The sequence below is a fragment of the Cimex lectularius genome, unplaced genomic scaffold (assembly GCF_000648675.2).
Source record: "Cimex lectularius strain Harlan isolate CLEC.00 unplaced genomic scaffold, Clec_2.1 scaffold307, whole genome shotgun sequence".
Lineage (NCBI taxonomy): Eukaryota > Metazoa > Arthropoda > Insecta > Hemiptera > Cimicidae > Cimex > Cimex lectularius.
This window is the reverse complement of record NW_019394204.1, coordinates 319,473-343,432: the sequence shown is the minus strand read 5'-3', so window position 1 is coordinate 343,432 and position 23,960 is coordinate 319,473. Positions and strand designations below refer to the sequence as shown.

The window sequence follows — 23,960 nt, the reverse complement described above, 5'->3', positions numbered from 1 at the left end:
ACATGAAACAACAAAAACAGCCAAGCTTGGGCAAATGCAGGGGCATATTTCATATTCATAGACGAAAGCAAAACAAAGAAAATCGAAGGATGGCGTTGCTTTTTTTTTAATTTTACCAAAATTGCGGAAGCTAAATATAAATTAAATAAAACCTTTTCTAACACAGGCTAAAAAGCTGAAAAAAAAATTGTCATGAGTGATAAAAAGGCCACAATTGCGGGCCTTGATGATCCAAATAATCGAGGAGAGAGAGAGAGAGAGAGAGAGAGAGAGAGAGANGATGGATGGATGGATGGATGGATGGATGGATGGATGGATGGATGGATGGATGGATGGATGGATGGATGGATGGATGGATGGATGGATGGATGGATGGATGGAGGGAGAGAGAGAGAAGAGAAGGGCATCACAATATTAGATACAGCAATAAAAAACAATGGAAGCAAATAAAGAAAGTTATTCTTATCTGATGAGCAGTACATACAATTTGACATTACAAATTAAACAATTTTTCACTTAGGTTGATGTCAGCTGAATCTTTTCTAGTTTCGAGGCAAAAACGAATTCGTGGTGAAGTGATCAGAACGAACAACTGAGATGAGTGATGTCATATTAATGTTGCAAATTGAAAGATAGTCTCTGGTAAATATTTTTCGAGCCCTTTTAAAATCTGGATTTTTTAACCCCTAGGAGGAAGTGTCCTGGGAACTAGCCAGTGTCCGACCCTTAAGCGGCTTTGGAGTATTCACAAATCCCCCTAATTACATGTGAGGTCACCGACGGGATAATGGCCCTAATCCCTCTCCAACCCTTCACTATATTAAAATAACGTACATTCGCCCTTCGTGAGCGAGCACTGTCTTAGCTCTAACGAGGAAAAAACCTGGCATTTGGTTAAATTTGAATTTTGTCCATTTTTTAAAGCAAAAGAGGGCAAAAGGCGTTTGTTTGTGCGCGTTTAGTATTTGAGTTATGCCTGTGAGCTGTATGCTATTCTAAGGCTATAACACATTGTGATGACTTCCAAGACTCTTCTTTTGGCAACTAAGGATTCGAAATGCTCAGGACGGCCAAATAAGTATGTAATTGGAGATATTAACGTCTAGTTAGATATCCAATTCGTATCGAAGTTTAACCGATAATTTATGAAGTGCGGAATGACGCAATTGCCGTTCTGTCACAGAATCGTGAGAACCTAAATTAACCGTTCTCGTCGGCGTATCTGAGAGATAGTTGCACAATCCCACGATTCGGTTGTGCTCTGTCTTAATTTCCGTTACCTAAGGCGTTTGATTTTTAATCTTCTTCCCATGGCGTGTTTTCTTTACCAGTTTGTTCTCACTTTTTTTCTGGTTTAAATCTTTCTCCAGATTTCAGATATCTTGCGGTTAACGTCTTTGAGCCGTGTCGGAGCGTTTTCTCCGGCCCATTATAAAACGCGGCACGGCCGATTCGGAGGCAATGATCGGCTGCGGACTGGACGGGATGAACACCTTCAACGTGGGGTTATTTTTCTTGTCCTTGACCTTCAATAAAGAAATTTTATTTAAACAAAAAAAGGTCAAATTTGTTTCAGATTTTGCTCGTCCTTTTTGCGACGGTATATGGAGCTACTTCATCTTCGACTCGAACCTACAAGAGGCTCGCCAAGGGCGAAGGTAGGCCAATACCAATACCAGTACGGTTTTGAAATATTCATCAACCGTTGCCATCTTCAGTGGAAAGCAGCCCAGAAGAAGACAGCAAAGGGGAAGAGACGGAATTCGCCGAATCGGACAATTTCGGCGGGTTCGACGACGGCGGAGGAGGAGGAAGATACTTTATGTAAGCTTTTCTAGTCTACCTTTGAAAAATAATTGCTTATTTGTTCCGCAATTTTGAAATCAATAAGTAATCACTTCGGTGAAAGTAACTTTAAAAAAATCTAACGGTGCATCGTTCATCTACAAAATGTTTCAAATCTAACACCCTTTGATTTTCCAATGACCAGTTATTATCTTAAAATATATCGTATATATAATTACAGTATATAGTATATTTGCAAGTCAATATAAAATAGAATAGGGCGTCTGCTCGATTTGGACCCAGGAAACGTCATGGGGTTCAATTCCCAGCGTTGACCTTTCATTTTTTTGTGATTCACAAACCCAAAAAAGAGGATAAACGTGTCTTTTTGCAGTTCCTGTGCAGTTGAGTAGGTTTTATTTTTCAATATAAATTTGAGTTGAAAAGATCCAGTTGAAATAAACCTCAACTGGTTCTTTTGTACTATAATCGAGGGTTGAACTGTTCTTATTATTTACAATTTGGTTCTTTCTGGTCTATCAAAACTGGCCATCCTGTACCTCACATTTTCTTTTGAAACGTTTTTAAAGTTCAACGATTCTAAAAATCATACAGAGCAGTCTCCAGTCGTCCTGTCGACCAAGAATCATTATGTATGATTTGACAGCGAATATGGATATTATTTTATACACTTTCTGCCGTTATATTAATTTAAGCCGGACTTGAAAAGGTTAAAAAAAACATAAATTAAGAAGAAGAGATTGATGTCTAGGGACCAGTACTACTTCCAGCCGAGCAAAGGCAAAGTCGAATTCGGACATGTCAGCGAAGATCCGACAGACTGGGAGCAGAGGTACGAGAAACACGACTACAACGCAAATAGGCGTCAGGGACAGGTAAATTTTGAGGAGGAACGGTTTGATTTGCCTGCGGCTGGAGTCCGTTTAGCTTAAGCATCGGTAAACGCTTATGGTGGCGAGAGCTCATGGGCTTTTTCCTCTAGGTACCAGCACGTACCGCAAAAGGACCACTACGAATTCGGTTTCAAGAGGGGAAACGATCACCACCACAAAGAAAGGCACGAAAAAGCACATCCGCACGCGGGACATTTTAAAACAAAGGTAACAGCGACACAACATAAAAAACACATCAATCACTACTTCTATACTAATCTTCTAACCCGCACGACAACTAACATTGCTTCACTATTACTAACATAATTCATGTCATCTCCATGAGTTGACCTTATGGGGTACAATTTGGCAGCAATGAAAATTTATCATCATATTAATTGTAATTCAATTGCACATCATAACTGCATCTTTTCAAAGTAACCCGTTTATTCATGTTGCTTTTAAGAAAGAAACAATATGTTATCGCTAGAACATATTTAACATAATTGCTTGAGATCTTGACCAACCTGTAAAGAATATGTAACATAAATATCATACGTAATTCCTAAAGATTAACATGAATTAATTTAAAAAATTAAAGTTAACATAAACGAAATTGTTCATTCATCTCTCACTTGATTTCTTTTTCTTTTTCTCTCTGACCAACTATCTTTCCTCATCTATCGATCGATCCATCGATATATTTTTTCTCTTTATCTTAACCATCTCTTATATTTCGCATTAACTCTCTTTTTCGATTAACATGCTCTCTCTCATTCTCTCTCTCTCTCTCTCTTTCTCTCTAGATATATATTTTTTTCTCACTTGATAGCTTTTTTATTTTTTCTGACTCTGTCTTTTTTTCTGTTAACTACTCTCTCTCTCTCTCTCTCTCTCTCTCTCTCTCTCTCTCTCTCTCTCTCTCTCTCTCNTCTCTCTTGTTCATTTGTTCTTTTTGTTATTATGTGCCTTTTTTGACTACTCCTCTTGTAGATTCTTTCTGTTGGAGTTATAATAAATAAATAAATAAAGATTATGTTTATTTTTATCACTTTATTGCTTTCTTATTCTTTCGGACACTTTCTCTTTTTTATATTAACCTCTTTCTTTCTTTCTTTCTCTCTCTCTCTCTCTCTCTCTCTCACACACACACACCACGCGCGCGCGCGCACGCACACACACACACACACCACGCGCGCGCGCGCACGCACACACACACACACACCACGCGCGCGCGCGCACGCACACACACACACACATTGTCAATCTATTCTCTATCGACATTTTCTCATTCGCTCGTTGATAATACAACTCGATCTCTATCACATTCATTCCGACATTTCATTTCACATTAATTTCTTCCTCACTTTTTCTACTAACTCTTCTCTCTCTCTCTCTTCCTCTACTGTCATCCTTTTTATATAAATTTTATTACCTACCTACTCTAAATATATTAATACATATTATTTTTTTACAAGCTTTCACTGTGCCTGTTTATTTATTACTTCTCTTTCTTTCTTTCTCTTCTCATTGTTTCTTTTTCTCTCTCTCATTGTTTCTCTCTATCTATCTATCGTTATTTTTCTTGTTATCTTTCTTCATTTTACCCGATTTCTTTGTCATTCCATATTATATTCCCTCCCTCTCACTATCTCCTATCTCTTTCTCTCTTTGTACCTTTTTGTCTATTTTTCTTTCTCTCTCCAATTCTATTGAAAAGACAATTTTAAATCAAGCTTATTCGTTATAATTAATTTGAATAATTTAATATAATTATTGATAAGAATCTTCTTTTATACTTAATTATGACTGTTTATCTGTACTGTTGAGGGAGTAATCAAAATAGCATGGACAAGCGGACCCATCAACTAGTGACTTATTCCTATTCAAAAATCTCTTATTTTCATTAATATCACATTTTAAATAATCAGTTTGTAAACTACTCTGGGTAAGTACTCATGCCAATATTAACACAAGCGCTTTGTGCAAATTGATGTTGACTTTTAAATTGTGCCAGTGCCAAAATTTATAAATATGTTTTGTTTTTTTTTTGTCACCGGATGTAGGTGAAATGGGGAGACATTCACGGAGGCCACGGAGAACATTACTGGGACTACAACCACCACGGAGTAAGTGACAATTTATTCTTGTAATTGATAATTAAAACGTGCTTGACCTAGTTAAAAAAACACTTAGTACATCCGTGTTAAAAGTACAATCAACGAGTTAAAAATGTATTTTTACTGGGTTTTTTTCGTAGGCTATGTCTGACGTTCCCGGGTTGAACAAATTTACATATTTTTCTGGGCGGTTTTCTCTCTTTTATTTTCTATGTTTCATAACGAGGAGAAATGTGAATGTTGTGTATCTTGTAGCACGAAATCGAATAACTTGACTTAAAAAAAAAGTCGACTAATTGCGTAACGTACGCACCGAACTGCAATTCGATTTAGACATTAGTCAAATTACATAAAAAACAAGAAGCACTGAATAAATGCACATTTGAAAGGAATATCGTTTCAAAAGAGTTATGTTTTGTTTCAGAACGATGAAGGAGAAGCTGATGAGGTAAGAAACTCCATTAATTATAATTCGCATAGATCTAATATATATAGAAACATAAATTACGAACTAGACTAAATTTCACTTTTCCCTCGGTGAAAACGCCGTATCGCTCGATCTCGGCCGTCTTTTGTCCTTAAGGGACAATTATTCGGGCGAGATGTTTATCGCCCGTCACAGAAAGGACCCGAAAGTGAAACGCCGCGTGACCTTTCCGCAGTTCAAATCGGGTGAGAAGTTCCGTACCCGTTCCGACCCAAGGGACCCCGGAAGCGTTACATTTTTTGAATGAAATGTTTTCGGGACTCGTTATTGAAATTTTGTAATCCCAGAAGGACGATGTCAGATCAAGAATGCGGAATTTTGGGGCGGATCATTTCACAAGTGACGTAAAAGTTCCTGTTTTGCAGTTTCTGACCCGGTTGCGACATCGCTTTATCATCACTTTTTTCTGTCAATCTTGTTTCAATTGTTTTACATTAACATGGATCTATGCTTGACACCTTTAAAGAAAATAAACTAACTTCCAAGCAGATTAAAACATTTCTAACAACTTCATTACGCAATCTTCTCAATTTCGTTTCTAACGTTTATTACACACTGTCTTTACTTCTCATTTCGACACCAAACCATCATTGTTTTAATTTAAACAATCAAGCACGGAAAGTGACTTTGTTCGAGGAAAATGGCGGGATTTAAGAGAAAGTTATGTTAATTACCTACTAGGACTAGACATCATCAACGAGAAATTGCTAGCACTAAGGAAAAATAATCAACAGGAGGACTACGTAACAACCATTTATAAGATGTTCTAAATAAGCAGTTAGAAAATAACTATGGGAAATGCTGGGAATACAAGACATCTGAGAAAGACACACCCCATCAAAATGGCTAATAGGATTTTTTTCCTACCAACTTGTTAGATATTGTAAAATATGGCATATTAGTTGATGTATTCAATGGAAGGACTGTTTAATAACCATTTATAAGGTGTCAGAAAAATTACCAGGTCAATGCTGGGAACGGCACCTCATACCTCGTTCGTGTATGGCAAATCGAGAAACCTACGCCCTACAAAAACGGCTAATAAGCCACCAACAATTTTTTGCAAGTAATGTAGTAATTTTGCTTACGATGAGAAGACAAAAATATCCAGGGTAATATAAGGATTTCGGATGTTGCCCAACGTTATTTTTTCCTTTAGTTTTATCAAAATGCTGTTGAACTAGGCAAATTTGGTGGTATGATTTACAGGACGCGCATCTGACAAAATTTTCTAAGGTTCTGTGAACGATGGGTCGGAAAAACTAGTCGAAATGATGGGAGTTGAACCCAAGACCTCGTATAGGCCACATTCGAGAGAGGTTCACCCTACAAAAAAAAAAAAAAAAACCAACAAAGCACCAATTTTTTGTCATTATTCCAAGGAATAAAAAAGAAAATTTAGGAATTAGACATTACTGAAGTAGGCAAATGTTGCGTTATGATTTATAGGAGGCGCAACGGACAAAATTTTCTAAGGTTCTGTGGACGGCGGATCAGAAAAAAAACGGGAATGGGGGAAAGCGAACCGAAGACCTCAAATAGGCCACATTCCAAAGAGGACCCTTAAAAAAGACCAACAAGCTACCAATTTTTTCATTATTCCTTGAATTTGACATTGCTGAACAAAGCAAATGTTGCGTTATGATTTATAGGAGGCACATTTGACAAAATTTTCTAAGGTTCTGTGGACGGCGGATCAGAAAAAAAAACGGGAATGGGGGAAAGCGAACCGAAGACCTCAAATAGGCCACATTCCAGGAGGACCCTTAAAAAAGACCAACAAGCTGCCAATTTTTTCATTATTCCTTGAATTAGACATTGCTGAACAAGGCAAATATTGCGTTATGATTTATAGGAGGCACATTTGACAAAATTTTCTAAGGTTCTGTGGACGGCGGATCAGAAAAAAACGGGAATAGTGGAAATCGAACCTAAGACCTCGTATAGTCCACATTCCAGAGAGGACCCTTAAAAAAAGACCAACAAGCTGCCAATTTTTTCATTATTCCTTGAATTAGACATTGCTGAACAAGGCAAATCTGGCGGTATGATTTACAGGAGGCGCATCTAAAAAACTTTCTAAGGTTCTGTGAACGATGGGCCAGAAAAAACTAGGAGGAATGGTCGGAATCGAACCTAAGACCTCCAATAGACCACATTCCTGAGAGGACCCTTAAAAAGACCAACAAGCCACTAAATTTTGTTTCATTAATCTGTCAAATTAGATTTTGTTATACTAGGCAAATGTGGCGTTAAATCAACAGAAGACTTGCATAAAAACATCAACAAAACATTTATGGAGGTTTTTTAAGATTATGGACGAGAAAAGTTCATGCAAATTTGCTGGAATCGAACCCAAAACTCCGTATACGCCGACTTGAGAAATCCACACCCTATAAAAGGAGTAACAAGCACCAATAATGTATGTATTATGTACAATTCTTGGGACTAGAGTCGTTATAATTTACAATAGGCACATCTGAAAAAAGTCTACAGTCGTGTGGACTATTAGTCAAAAACAACCGCGAAGGTATGCTAGGATTCCTAAAATGCTTCCTAAATTCCAAAATAGAGAATACTAAGCTTTAAAAAACGACTAATAAGCCACTATAAATTTTGATAATTCGTCGAAGTAGATATTGTGGAATATGTCGCTATTGTTAAGGGTTTGTCGGTGATGAGTCAGAAAAAACCATGGGCAAGCTGGGAATCGAAGGATTATTGTTGGATAGTTGGATAAAGACATCCAAGATTGACTTTCCACTCTCGTTCCATTCAAAGCTGTTTAATAGCCTTTCCAAAAAATAAGTCTAAATAAAAATGAAATGCCCATAAGACATTTATCCTAATAAAGAGGAAAACCATATTGGTTCGACGAAGGTAAACCGAGCATTACAAAGTGTTCCCAGGTTTTGAATCTCAAAATTTTTAACTATTTGTTATTAGAACAAAATGCGTACTACTTGTACAAACTGAAAAACGAACATGTTCATTAAAAAAATGAAAGAAAGCTTAAACAAGTTGTTCGTCTTACACCATTGAGACTCCCTGAGGCTTGAATAAATCCTGGCTTTAGTTGTTTGTTTAAATGTACCATTGTTCGTTAAAAAATTGTCACTTTCCGTAAAGCTTCTAGATTTATTAAACTTTTCATTTATGTCAGTTTGATCTGTAACTTATCAGACCCGGCCATTCTCCTTTAGTGACAGTTTTTCATGACCCAGGAGATATAATAAAAATGTATGCTATGTTTTTTTAATATTTTTATTTATTTATTTTTTGTACAGGCCAGTGAAACCGTTCTTGACTACGACAAAATGGAAGAAGGTCGAAAAAAGAGGGACGAGCGCACGAAAGGACCCGTCCTCATGTACAATCCTGAAACTGGGACTGTGAAGGACGAAACGACCGGGAAGATCTACGCCCTATACGAGCTTTAAAACCCAAACTATTTACATCTATTGTTATCATTAGCCGATAAATTATATATATTTGTTTAAATTTTCTATTTTAATCTCCCCTTCAAGTCTGTTTTAGCTTACGTACGGTATATTTTGTTATTTACTTATGACGACGACCACGACGGACACGTTCAGGGTTGCCCAACGAGTGCTGAGCCAGATAAACGTCCATACGTCAATTCACATGATGCAAAACCCGAGAAATTGTGATCGTGAAAGTGCAACATGAAAGGTTAAACATCTGCGGCCGTGTCGGGAAAAGCACACATTGGGATTTTGATTGCATTATTACTCTACCATTATCAAATAAATAAACAAACAAAAAATTGTAAAATTATAAAAAATTAAAAAAACAAAACAAAGACAGCTCGTATGTGGTGTGTTTCATCATTCAATGAAAGTAATATTTGTACATAATTCCTTTGAGTTTCAAAAACAACCTTTGTTCTATTACAAACTAAACTTTTGATATTTAAAAAATAGATGTGTTTAAAACATAAGTTACAATATTTATGCCAGAAAGGAAAAAAGTAGATGGTCTAGATTGAATACTCAACAAGTCCGTGCCCGACTATATTCGTCGGTGCTTAATTTCACCATTTACTTACATTAGTTACTTACACATTTTTTTGACCAGTTATTACAGTTTTATAATGTAAATTATCATATAACAAAAACAATATAAACACAACGGAAGAAATCCCACTGAAACAGCAAGCGACAAATAACAAACGCAATCCACTAACTCAACATGTAAGCAAGGCGCAAAAACGAACGTAACACACCCAACAAATAACAACCAAAAAGTATTACGAAAAAACACTAAAACCATACACAAAATATTGAACACTAGCAAAAAAAATTTGAAACAAATTGAACAAATAAACAACCAACCGAAAAAAGGTGGAACAAAGGAACACAATCAATAAGATTATTCAGAAATCGTGAGATGCGGCCTAGTGTGATGAAGGTTTCAAAAAAAAAATTTCTTTATCGTGCCAACGTTTCGAACTTCATAGAGATCATCTTCAGTGCTCAAAGTGTATTTTGCCCTCTCTTGGGCACTCTCAACACGACATACAAGAATGGCACATCTACACGGAAAACAAACACTGAGCCCTGAAGATGATCTCAATAAAGATCGAAACGTTGGCACGATAAAGAAAATGTTTTTGTGAAATCTACATCACACCAGACCGCATCTCACGATTTCTGAACAATCATCGACAAACGGTCACTAATCACCACACACAATCAATAAGACAACTATAACAAATAGCAAACAAACCTCACACCCGCGGGTGAATAAAAAAACAAACAGTCCACTCAAGACAACAAATAAACACAGGCAACACACAAACACAGCTCATTAAAAAACCTTCGATCAAAGAAACAACTAACACATGCACATAAAAACAACCCATTCATTAACCAACACAGAAGAAGCACCATACACACACACACACTCACACACAAATAACAACACAACACACAAAATTCAAAAATAATCGAACAAAGAAACAACCAACACCCACACAACACAACTCACTCATGAACCATCGCACATAAATAAACACAATATACGCATACTTACAAAAGAACGCAGAAATAATTTAAATGGGCATAACAATAACACATAACTATTAATAGAGGTAATTAATATAAAAAATATTTTTGTCAGCGCTATCGTGACACCAGGTTTCATTTGACTGTAGTTGTTATAATTATTGATTATTATTGCTAAGGTTAACAGGGAAACCAAGAACTAATCCTAGTATAATAACCCTAAAAGAAGGCATATATTTTTTCATAGTATAGTTCATAATTATAAATCGAAAAAGAGTTCATACACAATGATCTACAGGCTATGCATAATATAAATTATAATAAATAGTGTCGTTATGCAGGATACCACATTAAGAAATGTGTCATTTAAAAGCATAGGAAGAAAGACCAACGTGATGTTGCCGACACAACGCCACCCACAAAACTAGTAAGGATCGGCAGGTAAGATGTTCGGAAACGATGAAACTTCGGATTCATCACTCCGCATAGATTAGCAAAGGAATGAAACAATTCATCTCTGAGATATACAGGGTACAGTATTAAAAATGGAATATCTAAAAGTATAGGAAGAAAGATCAAGCTGAATTTAGTAGGAAACTAGGAAGAATCGACAGGGTAAGATGTTCGGAAACGATGAAACTTCGGATTAATCACTCCACATACATCAGCAAGAAATGATACAATTTGATATTTATACCGGGTACAGTATTAAAAAATGCATTGTCTAAAAGTATAGGAAGAAAGATCAACCTGCAGTTGGTAAAACTGATAAGGATCGGCAAGCTAAGACAATCAGAAGGGATCATACTACAGGCAACCCCACAGATCACAAAAATATAATTTTACAACTTAATCCTTTTTAAAAAAAGATAGTTCCTACTCACAGTAAGTTGTTTTCCAACGATTCGGATTTCGAGCCACTTAGCTCATCATCACGTTGTAGAAATCCTTCAACCTGATGATGTGCTAAGGGGCTCGAAATCCGGATCATTGGAAAACAACTTACTGTGAGTAGGAACTATCTTTTTTAAAAAAGGATTGAACCCGCACTCACTCCATCAATCACCATTTCGATTTTACAACTTTGTGCCGTGCCGCAGTAAAAAAACCGAGACCAACGGGTTATTGAATTAACCTTTAATATCTATGGATTTATATCACAGTTTTGAACATTTAAATCCCTCGATAAAATGCGGACCATCCTTAAAAAAAACCGTTGCCGGAAAAGAAGACACAATGGGACCTGCCCCAGCTGGGAACACATAGGGGGAGCCCTGCCAGAACGAATTAGCCCGAGCAAAGGTCAATCCCGGAAGTCCTAAGATTCACGATCGACCGGTCTTGACCACCCCGGCGTATCCGCGACCTTTCACCTATCAAACGAGTTTAACCCTGGAATCTAGTGTCTAACGTATTTTTTAAAATTGGCTCCGTGTGAAACTCCTCACTTCCTTTTCACCACCTTTATTATGCTAATGGTACACTAGTGTTAAAAAGAAACAAGAAAATACAACTATACATTATGCCTATAGTTTACTGTATGAAAGGTTGAAAGAATATGCGATTATAGGAAATCGTATACGTTTCAGCTAACCATTTTTCGGTTTTAATAGTAACAAGATATCGGAAGTGGAAATCACGCGTCAGAGAACACGCATATTCTCATTTTAACACGAGCTTTCACATCGAGATTTAACGTCATTTGAAATGTTAATTAATACATTGAATCATGATAACCAAGAATGGTGAAGTCTTGCAATTCCAGCTTTACCCTCGGTTACACTCGAATCGGTGGTTTCAACCGCTTCTACAAATTCGACATACAATTAAAACGATTTAATTGACCATAAAGTAGTTAATGGGAAACATTTATTCAATATTAGAAGAAGGCTATACATAAGCGCATATAAACACACTAGCAGCCATAATTGACATGTCTTTACAAAATGGCGACATGGTAATTTAAGGGCTGAACACATCCGCGCTGTTTTCTCTTGTTTGGTTTGAAGGAAAGAAACCTCAGGATTAATTAATTCTTATTTCGACTCATTATCCTATTTGGCTTTTGCAAATTTGTCCCGAAGCACTTTTACGACAGTACAGACATCTGGAAAATGTCCACCGATCCAATTTTCCCCGTGTCTCAGGAAATTCACCGGAGAAAGCGACCACCTGTCTCGGAGGAACACTTTCAGTTGTCAAATGGCATTGTAACCCGATTCAGCCAGGTCGTTATGTCATTAGAGTCCACCGGTTGCGTCAGATAACTGGCCACTAATGCTGTTCCGATATCCGTTTCTCATTCTTGTATTAATTTTCTGTTCCCCTGACAAATCCGCATAATTCAATTTTCTGCCTGATCTACTTTATAGGTATACCTCCATAAGATGATAGGAATGACCAAGCTATACGCTCGAGTATTACGGTTCTACTAATAGAACTACAAAAGATTTCACTGTAATAATTGCATTCATGAACAGTTCTTTGTACTCGTACAAAAAAAAAATAATTTTTAACATCTTTATTTCAAGAATTTTTATGTAACGTTCTAGGTGAATTAATATTTTAACAAAATTTATCATCAACTTTCACTCAAATTTCAGTCAGAATTTCAATATTTTGGTCTTATGGCGTTTCGTCAAGGTTGTAAGCAGGGAGAGGCCTTCCATGTCTGCAGAATTTACCATTTATGTTGCCTTGGTTTATTCCAATCTTAAGTGACTATAGTAGAAGTCAGAATATTGGAGCAATTTGGGACAACATTGATCCATAGATACCGTGACATGTCCATAAATTGTTGTAGTTATTAGCTTTAGAAAAGACTCTTCATTGGTTTATTAATTAATTGTATTTCATAATGTTCGTAGTTCTAACGAAGCCTTATTTTAACATATCAAATGGCATGGTTCTGATAGATGTCCGAAAGGCCTTTGACACTGTTTGGAATAATGGTATAGTCAGCAGGATGATGGAATATAACTTCCCTCCATACATAATAAAAATAGTCTACTCCTATCTCCTATCCAGACAATTCCGTGTTTCCTTTGGATCATCCCTTTCCCAACCGAGAGTCATGGTTGCTGTTGTTCTTCAAGGCTCTATCCTTGGACCCATTCTGTTCCTCCTATATTTTAACAAAATACCTCTACGCTGGCGATATCGCTCTTGGAGGATAGACACGATATCGAACAGATTAGACAACGCAATGCGCTGCGTAGGAAGTTTTTGCAACCGTTGGAAAATTAAAATTAATCATAACAAAACGGAGGCAGAGTTTTGCGTAGATCGTTGCTTTATAAAAAGATTCAATTTGAAGGTATAGCTGTGTCGTGGTCTGAGTCGGTCAAATATCTTGGGGTGATATTGGGCCGAAAATTCACTTTCACTCCCCATGTCAGTGACGAAGTAAACACGGGCAAAGCTCTGTCGGCACTTTGCCCTCAGTTCTGTCGCCGGTCTGGCCTGTCGCCTGCCAATAAGCTTCTTCTGTACAAGGTGGTGGTCAGGCCCATGCTCCTGTATGCGTGCTCCTCCTGGGGCCTGACATGCAGGACTAATGTCGGCAGGCTGCAGGTTGTACAGAAAAAGTTTCTGAGGCTTGCGACGGACTCGCCCCTATATACACGCATATCGGAACTACACAATGCGACAAACGTGTTGTTGGTGCTGGAATACATCAGAGATGCAACTGTTAAATTTTTTAAGCAATGCCAAGCTAGAACCAGTACAATCTGTTGCCAAATAGGCAACTATTACTTGGACGACATGTACATGCACAGGAGAATAAAGAACGTTCTCTTCTAAATTAGCCAAAATAGCTAGGTTTTTTTTAAATCTAATATTTTTCCCACGATAGAAAACAATGTAAATAATACAAATTTTGTTATTTTCTAACTAACTGGAGGTAAGTGTCGCTAGATAGAAACTCCACTTCACCATTTTATAGTGTATTTTTTTTTTTTTTTATTGGCCTTATGATTTTTGCATATTAGCCATGACGAATTTCTTATATATGTTGTTCAAACTGGGGGTTATCGGGAAAAAAGGGCCAGAGGCGACGGTGGGAATCGAACCCACGACCGCGGCGTGAAAGTCTCTCTATAATGCTAACCACTCGGCTACCGCGGTCCCCTTATATAATGTATAATGTATATATTTGTAAATATAATTCTGTTTTGTTCTTTCTTTCTGTTATTTTGACATATCAAATTATAAATTTTTTTAAACAAAAATAATACTGACCATTATCGTATATCCTTATTAATTACCATCTCTGTCTTTCTTGCACGGACTTTAACGTAAAAAGACGACGCCATTTTGTTAAGAGGTTTTAACTGTGGTTTCTAGTATTGGAGATATTCTCTCGTTGATTATTGCTGTTCTGGTTGTTTATTATATATTATTATCGCAGTGTTCAATTTTTTATAATTATTTTGAAGATGACATTTGCATCACAAGGTTGAGAATTGGCCCTTAGATATTTAAATCCAAAAAGAAAACGACATACCAACAAAGTCACCAATTTTTATTCTTTCATATCACGATTTCTACGGCAATCAAACGAGAAAAAATAGTACAATTATATTCGAACAAATTGTGAAATTTTTCGTTTATTAATGTCTAATAGGTAAATCATGACGTATAAATTAAAATTAGGAACACAATAAAATAAGGGGTGGATTTGTCTCCCTCTGTGAACTCTTGTAACAACATCGGCTCCTGATCAAGAGCAACCGTAAGGGACAACCGCCCCCATCATTGGGGGTGGAAAAACCACCCCTTCGATTGTCAGCACGTGCCCTTTTCAACGCTTCTTTCTGCCCTATAAAATAATTTTCTACAGACATAAATCTGTCCTAAGTTTGATTTTTACTAGCTGATCATTTGATCTCTGTTTACTATAAAAAGACACCTGATACGTCTGACAGGAGAAAATATGCGGACATTTTTATAAACTAAACATCTTAAGAAATAACATTGTTACTTCAACCTCCATCGCCTAATGCCTTTCATCAAAGTAATCTCACTTGCTACTAGTTAATTCTTTTTAAAAAAGAACACTGCAATCTTTGAACTTTTAAATAGCCATGCCAAGTTCTTTCATTACTATATTTTCGGTGGGCGTTAAGTATGGTGATTGGGACACGTTCACTTCCTAATCCTTCTGTCAGGCTGATGCCCCGGGGTCATTAATATTCAATTAAACGTGGGCCGCGGTTTGACAATTTTGCAACGGAATCAATTAACCTTTTACCATTATTGAGACCCTATTGTGTTTTGTGCTGGGTTGTTTAACTCACAGTCTTACGTGAGCTCTAGTTGTTCTTTTTTTTGACTGAACACAGAATTCTATTCGGAAAGCAGAATAGCACGATAATCTCCAGCAATTACTTTGCTTTATGACTGCAATTACACCGCTCGGCTGGGCTACTCGGTGAATAATCCCTTTTCATCATGTTCCGCGTGAAAAATGAACATCTTTCATTACGAAAGAGACGTTATTAACATTATTTAAACCCACGGAGAACAAATCAAAACAAAACAGCAAGATTTGGCGGACAAGTCATCCGAGAAATTCAATCAAATAACCACATATTAGACCAAGCTCTAAGGGCTTAAAATACTTTAGATATTAAGTCAAAATATCATCCTCTGCCGGTAAAAATATCTCTTGTACAATCGTACTATCAGCATTTGTCGGTATCTTCTTTTGTCCCTTAACCTCGTCAATTTGTTAAAGTGCTCCGGCACGCTTTCTCTCCAGCAGAAAGCAGAGGTTTTCTGTGACTTTTAGTACCCGGCCTCCTTGGCCTTGCGACTCGATCTTACGCAATGGATCAATCTTGAAATTTCTGGAGTGGAAGAAGCGGAAGACTCTTGAATATTCAACACGAAGAAACAAACCGAGTCACAGTAGAAAAAACACAAACAAAAACGAATTCACAACATTATAATATAATATATGTATATCTATTAGCATAAAAATGAGCATATTTTACACTCATAACACGAGCTTTTGTGATATTAAATCGGGTTTGTCATAAAACAGAGAAGGCTTTCTTTGTTTTGACATTATGTGTCAACTATAACCCTTTTCTATTTAGGTTAAACACAAGATGTGTCTGCCAGAATGAAGCATCACACAAGTAATTTTGTATAATGGTCAATTTTATAAAAACCCGAAAATTTTGTGACGGTTTGTTGTATATATTTGGGTTATGTGCTTTTTTGCTGTCTCTCTCTCTTTCTCCTCTCCCTCGCCCTCTCTCTTCCTCTCCCTGTGTTGTGTATTTTTGTTCGGGTTTTTTTCCATTTCCATACATATGTTTTTTTATGTACATGTCTATTGTTCATTTGGGAATTTTTCGCTTGTTAATTTTGTGTGGTTTTTTTTAGCTTTTCTTTTCATTTTTTTTCTCTCTCTCTCTCTATCTATCTATCTGTCTATCTATCTATCTGGGTGTAACTGTCTTACTTAGCCTGTTGTATGCGCGTGCGTTAAGGTTTAAAAAACAAGTGGGCCTCCTTGGTTTATGTGCTTTTTTGTTGTCCCTCTCTCTTTCTCCTCTCCCTCGCCCTCTCTCTTCCTCTCCTTGTGTTGTGTATTTTTGTTCGGGTTTTCTCCCATTTCCATACATATGTTTTTTTGTGTACACGTCTATTGTTCTTTTGGGCATTTTTCGCTTGTTAATTTCGTGTGTTTTTTTTAGCTTTTCTTTTCATTTTTTTTTCTCTCTCTCTCTCTATCTATCTGTCTATCTATCTATCTGGGTGTAACTGTCTTACTTAGCCTGTTGTATGCGCGTGCGTTAAGGTTTAAAAAACAAGTGGGCTTTTTTTTTTTTTTTTTTTTTTTTTTTTTTTTTTTTTTTTTTTTTTTTTTTTTAAACGAGGTTTCGCAACAGCAGAGGTTATATCAACCCTCGGGGTGCCGATGTTTTTGAAAAAAAGCCCATTTGTAAGTATGTCGGGTTCGAATGCAGGGCCGCTGGATTGGAACCCGGGCCTTTTACCTTGCATTGATGAGCGGCTTGTCAACGCCTAAACCGTTGCGGCCACCGACGCCCCCAAATATATTCTTATTATGTTGCTGTGCAATATTCATCATTGTCTAGAGCTCTTCGTTAAGCTAAGGTTTCTTTATATGAATTCTAGTCCTAGTTTTATTTCCATAGATATCGGTTCATGACCATACTCGGTCTTAAAATCATCTGTAACCTGTGCGATTTTGTCCTACTCTCCCTCTCTCTTTTTTCTCTTCTCTACCTTTTTTGAAACTTTTTATTCTTTATTGGGTGCACTGTTGCTATTGCTTGCTAGCTTGCCACACCCAAATATATTCACTAAGTTGTCAAATGAATCTGACCTAGCCATAAAATTTGATCATCATCGGTAAATGAGCAATCTCAAGGATCTAAACTTTTATAGCTTTATTTGAGGCTTATATATTTAATTTTTAATATATACAATTTAATATGATAAAACAATAATTGACCAAGGATGACCAAGATCTTTACGTAAAATTGGATAAAAATATCACATGATCCAAAACCATGCTGTAGCAAAGAAAGTCAAACCACATCTACAAACCTCCTACTTTACTAAGAAAAAAATAATATACAAAAAATAAATAAAAAAATCCACTTAATAACATGCATATGGCAATGCTGAGATTATTTAATTACAACAAACAAATGAAATTATCATCATAAGTAACTTATATAAGTAGATATAATAAACGCAATATTTATTATTTAATAAGGTTTTCATCGTCATAAGCTTTTGTTAAAGGGTTCATAAAAAAACAACGATTAAGGTTTTACGGTTAATGAAGTATATGTAATACCAGCTCGTAATAGTTGTTAAATAGAAAAAACGGCTGTTGTTACATTGATTTATGTAATCTAACCAATTACTTTTATTTAAAAGAGTTTTGCACAATCAATTGTAAAGAAAAGAAAAACATTTAATTGAAATTATGCCGTCCTTTATGTTAAAAGAGAGATCCCAACATGTTTAATTTATTTTATGTGTATTAATACTTGAAAGCCAATAAAACTGATAAAAGGGCTTAATTATATTGGATAAGTACACCTTTCGTCAGGATGTAGTTTTTGAGCGTTTGTTTTTCTTGCGGAGAGGCCGGTGAAAATCAGCTTTCCCGATTCGAACCCAAACGTAAAATCTCGGCCGAATCAAATGGAGCAGAAGATTTTGATTTATCTTTATCATACTAGAAACTTTTCGGGAGGCCGAGAAAGGCTCCACGAGTGGTTAAACGGTTGAAAGGGTCTCCATCTCCATCACCGTTTCACTGTGTGAATGTGAAATTGCAATTTCTTTTCCATTTCAGAACAAGAAGGGTTGTTATAAAACTACAGGCTTGTTTCAAAAAAAGGCGTGCAAAAATCTGTGCTGTAAAATGGCGAAAAATAGACGTTTTGATTTTCAAGGTTTTGAGCACGATGCAAGGAGGAAGATTTAATTAGTGATAAGTCCCTCGGATCGGGGTTTCAAGGCTTAAATCGTTGTTGTCTTTCGGTAGAGCACGTCGATTTTATATTTATGAAATTCTCTTGCACAAACCTATTGCAATGACGGATTTCATGGAGAAAACTGGCGGTCGGTCGTTAGTCGAATCTGACAAAACGCCTTGGTGACATAAATCGTCAACATCCCGGACAAAATTAATTATAAGAAAAGCAAGATCAAGAAAGGATTAAATCGGCGAAAATGTAGGATCGTCGAGATCTTTTGAAATAGCAAGGATTATTCATGTGATGACCTCCTGTTTCTTCTCACAGGATTAACCTGGTGTATGAAATTAGTCTAAAAAATGACCCTGGATCATAAATCAATTTGTCACGTTGCATGGTAACATTAAACAGAAATGGTATTAATCCAATGTTTTCTTTTTTAATCGGAAGGAAGTGAAGAAGTGACAAGAAGCATACTTTAGGGGTGGAGGATGACCATTGAAGCCTAAACGGCTTCATGCATACACTTAAAAAATTAATTTTTCTTTCATATTTAACTTATATCCTTCATGTAGGGGGACCGCGGTAGCCGAGTGGTTAGCATGAGAGACTCTCACGCCGCGGTCGTGGGTTCGATTCCCACCGTCGCCTCTGGGACCTTTTTTTCCCGATAACCCCCAATTTGAACACACAAGAATTCGTACTATGGCTAAATATGCAAGATCATAAGGCCAATTAAAAAAAAAAAAAAAAATCCTTCATGTAATAGCTTATATTCAAAATGTGTGGTGTTTAGTGACAGTTACTTAATGAGATTATTTGAAGGTGGTGAGATGCGGTCTGGTGTGATGTAGGTCTTAGAAAAATATTTTCTTTATCGTACCAACGTTTCGATCTTCATTGAGATCATCTTCAGTGCTCAAAGTTTTCCGTGTAGATGTGCCATTCTCGAAACGTTGGCACGATAAAGAAAATGTTTTTCTAAAACCTACGTCACACCAGACCGCACCTCACGACCTCCAAACTTATAGTCAAAGTTTGATCAAAACTAAGAAAAATCCATGGATCTAAACGTCTTTTTTCGACATATCGTCTTCAATATCTCACAAGGTGATCCATAATTCGTGAGCGTTCGTATGTCGACCTTTTAGCTTTATGAATTACAGAACTTTTAAAGAAAATAGTCACATGATTGACAATCTTTTGTAAAGAATATCAAACTAGGGACAGTAAAGGCTGCCTTGAAATGTGTTGAATTATTTTCTGGTCCAATAGATTAATTTAATAAATATCATCAATGTACTAATAATTCTTATCGAATGATTAAGGTGGATTAATATGGTGAAATTATACAGAATTTGGCCTTTAGTCTGTAAATAATATTTCTCCAAAATCTATTGACATTGATCAGCATGATAGATTTAAGAGCGTGCATGGAATTTTATGAGGTTCCGAAAATGCAATTGTATTAAATATCTTGCTGATTCACAACCAAAATTTTACTTCTCAATGTTGAAATTTTAGTAATTAAGAAAACTAAGTCGGCAATATTTGGCCATAGATAAAATATCTTGCTTTCCGATGCAACACAATTTGATGAAATTGGGCAAAATTAATGAGCTTAACTTCAAATAATCTATCGATAAAATTTGGCCAAATTGCTACCAAAAATCCGCCCTTATAGGTCACAACCTGACTTTTAAAAACGCTGTCCTTATTAAAATGTTTCCTTTAAAATATATCCCGCTATCCGATGCAACAGAATGGGGTGAAACTGGGAAAAATTGTTTGCTATAAATTCATGAAATCTATCGACAAGATTTGGCCTTATTATTACCAAAAATCCGTCCTTGGAATCACAACCTGACTCTTACACTCTTATAAACGGTGCTTTTTCTTGAAATAACTCCTTTGAAATATCTCACTATTCGATGATACAGAAATTGGTGAAAAGGGACAAAATTATTGAACGTTTATTCACGAAATCTATCGGCGAAATTTGGCTAAATCGCTACCAAAAATAGCCTCGGAGGTCATACCCTGACTTTTATAAACACAATATTTGTTACAATTTCACTTAAAATATCTCACTATCCGATTCAACAGAATTTGGTGAAACTGGCCAAAATTATTGAATGTCTATTCACGAAACCTATCGGCAAAATTTGGCTAAATCGCTACCAAAAATAGCCTCGGAGGTCATACTCTGACTTTTATAAACACAATATTTGTTACAATTTCCCTTAAAATATCTCACTATCCAATTCAACAGAAATTGGTGAAACTGGCCAAAATTATTGAATGTCTATTCACGAAACCTATCGGCAAAATTTGGCAAAAAAAGCGTTTTTGGGATGAATGATATTAATGCCTTAAAAATAGAAGATATAAAGAAAATTTTTCAATAGATTCCTGAAGGAGAAAAAAGTTTTTACAACCTCTCGACATCATGGCCAACAACATGTGGAAGAGCAGATCCTGATGAGGAGTAAAATCATAATTTAATGTACTTTGCTTTAAAAACTTTTGTATGTTCATTTTCGGTATATTCCTTTGTGTAACCTGTCCATCTCCACGGAACGAAGTCGGCAATTTTTCTACGTAAGTTGCATTCTCTTAAAAATGCTTTAAAAACTTTTGTATATTACTTTATGTATATTACTTTATTTTACTATTTTGCTTTTCGCTGAAAATTTTTTAGAAAAATAAATTTTATATCACTTTTAGTCGAAGCTTTTTGAAATTCCGTGAGTTTAGTCATGAAAGTGCACAGAAAAGTTGCTGCTTCTTAAAAAATCATAAAAATTCATCATACTTGCATGTTATTACTTTGTATTATTCATTTAAACGTTACACTAAAATGAACTGGTTAGGGATGGTTAGGGTGGTTAGGGTAAAAGTGAGACAGTTTTAGTGCTCTGGTGTAAAATCGGGAAAAGTGTACATGTACCCTTGTGAGGGCTTTCATTAAGTCCATTTCAAACCAGACTTATTTGATCAAATTTATGTTTAGCGTTTCTAAACTCTTTGAAGATCTGTTTTAAAACAATTTCCATGATGGGGATGAACATGTTACACAGACCTACAGACCTTCGATGTGATAAAAGGAGACAAGGCTAAGGCAACAATAGAAGCACGTCATAAAAATAAAAGTAAAAAACAAAAATATCCCAGGAACTCCGACGAACTGCACATGAATACAAACGAAGTTTTCCATATGTGTCGTGAGTCGCAATTGACTGAAAGTCTAATACGTAAATTACGATTTGTAATTGTAAGATCGCTTAAAATTTGGAAAGCCTGTAAGGTGAGACTGCTGGAAATAACAGAAAGGGGGCCCCGAGCATACTGGGCTCGTACAAAAGTTCCACGAGTTATGAAATTATCCGAGAATTTCAAGGGCGGCAAATCGTCGAGGAAGAACGTGCCTCGGACGTCTGTTTGTTTACAATTTGATGGAGTACGCCTGAATTTTTCTTCGTGTATCCGGCCTTGGGATTGCTGCCGGTCACGAATTACATAACGGCCATTTCCACGGTTAAGCTCATCGAAGTTAGTTTATGCTTCGTTTTATGCTATTTTGACACAAACTCAATCAATCAACTTTGACCACTGCTTACAACTGCTTTCTACAGTTCTACAGTTGAACTCATATTATGATAAAAAGTATTTTGGTTACCTAGGTTGCAAAAAATTGCACTAAATTGCTTGTTTTTTAAGCTTTATCGACTTTGGTAACTGTTATTATTGGCCTTTTCATAGTTGGTATAGTATTTCAATATAAAGTTTTTAAAGTATCTTTACATGATAACTATCAAAAAATTTCAAAAGAAAAACGAATTTAAGTCTGTTTTTTTGTAGTTCGTATCATATTTTTAAACTATTCACTTTAATTGAGATTTTTTAAAAAAACCAGTAAAGAAAAGAACCGTTTCCGTGGCCTTTTTGTTATAGATTGACAGATATTTCAAAACAAAGGTTTAAAGTAACTTTTTTACATGATAATTACCAAAGAATTACAGAAGAAAAACACGAGTTTAAGTCAATTTTTACTCAGAGCGTACAAACTTTTTAAAGTATATATTTTAATTAGGATGTACAGACAAACTGCGAAATAACAGAATCATTTCTGTAGCCTTTTCTTGCAGCCTTATAGCCGGACAGATATTTTAATATAAAGGTTTTAAAGTATATTTTTACATGATAATTAACAGGTTTTTAAGGTATTTGTTTAAAATATAACTACCAAAGAATTACAAAAGAAAAACACGAGTTTAAGTCGGTTTTTTCCTAGTTTGTATCAACTTTTTAAAATATGTATTTTAATTCGGATTTACAAACAAAACCACGAAAGAAAAGAATCGTTTATTTTTGTACCCTTTTTTAATAGTTGAAATAGATTTCAGTAACAGGTTTTTAAGGTATTTGTTTAAAATATAACTATCAAAGAATTACAAAAGAAAAACACGAGTTTAAGTCAGTTTTTCCTAGTTTGTGTCAACTTTTTAAAATATGTATTTTAATTCGGATTTACAAACAAAACCACGAAAGAAAAGAATCGTTTATTTTTGTACCCTTTTTTAATAGTTGAAATAGATTTCAGTAACAGGTTTTTAAGGTATTTGTTTAAAATATAACTATCAAAGAATTACAAAAGAAAAACACGAGTTTAAGTCAGTTTTTCCTAGTTTGTGTCAACTTTTTAAAATATGTATTTTAATTCGGATTTACAAACAAAACCACGAAAGAAAAGAATCGTTTATTTTTGTATCCTTTTTTAATAGTTGAAATAGATTTCAGTAACAGGTTTTTAAGGTATTTGTTTAAAATATAACTACCAAAGAATTACAAAAGAAAAACACGAGTCGGTTTTTCCTAGTTTGTGTCAACTTTTTAAAATATGTATTTTAATTAGGATTTACAAACAAAACCACGAAAGAAAAGAATCGTTTGTTTTAGTAGCCTTTTTTTTAAATAGTTGAACTAGTATTTCAATAAGAAGTTTTTAAAGTACCTTATTTCACGATAATTACCAAAAGATTACATAGGAAAAACTTGCGATTTAGTTAGGTTTTCCTAGTTTGTCACAACTTCTTGAAGTATATGCTTTAATCAGGATTAACACAAAAAATTACGAAAAAAGGAGCCTTTGTTTTGTTTGAAGAATAACA

At 35.6% G+C, this 23,960-nt stretch overlaps 2 protein-coding genes across 2 annotated transcripts in view; one reads left to right on the top strand and one right to left on the bottom strand.

The window, feature by feature from the left end:
- LOC106667526 (peroxisomal targeting signal 2 receptor) overlaps nucleotides 1–23,960 on the bottom strand; it is an 85,806-nt gene that overhangs the window by 14,593 nt on the left and 47,253 nt on the right. The window lies entirely within an intron of this gene.
- On the top strand, nucleotides 1,074–8,789 carry LOC106667530. The gene is made up of 7 exons (XM_014395526.2): nucleotides 1,074–1,500; nucleotides 1,577–1,658; nucleotides 1,719–1,824; nucleotides 2,789–2,906; nucleotides 4,745–4,807; nucleotides 5,223–5,246; nucleotides 8,573–8,789. Exons 1-7 carry the CDS (start codon nucleotides 1,462–1,464, stop codon nucleotides 8,723–8,725), a joined length of 585 nt encoding a protein of 194 aa, XP_014251012.1. The 5' UTR covers nucleotides 1,074–1,461; the 3' UTR covers nucleotides 8,726–8,789.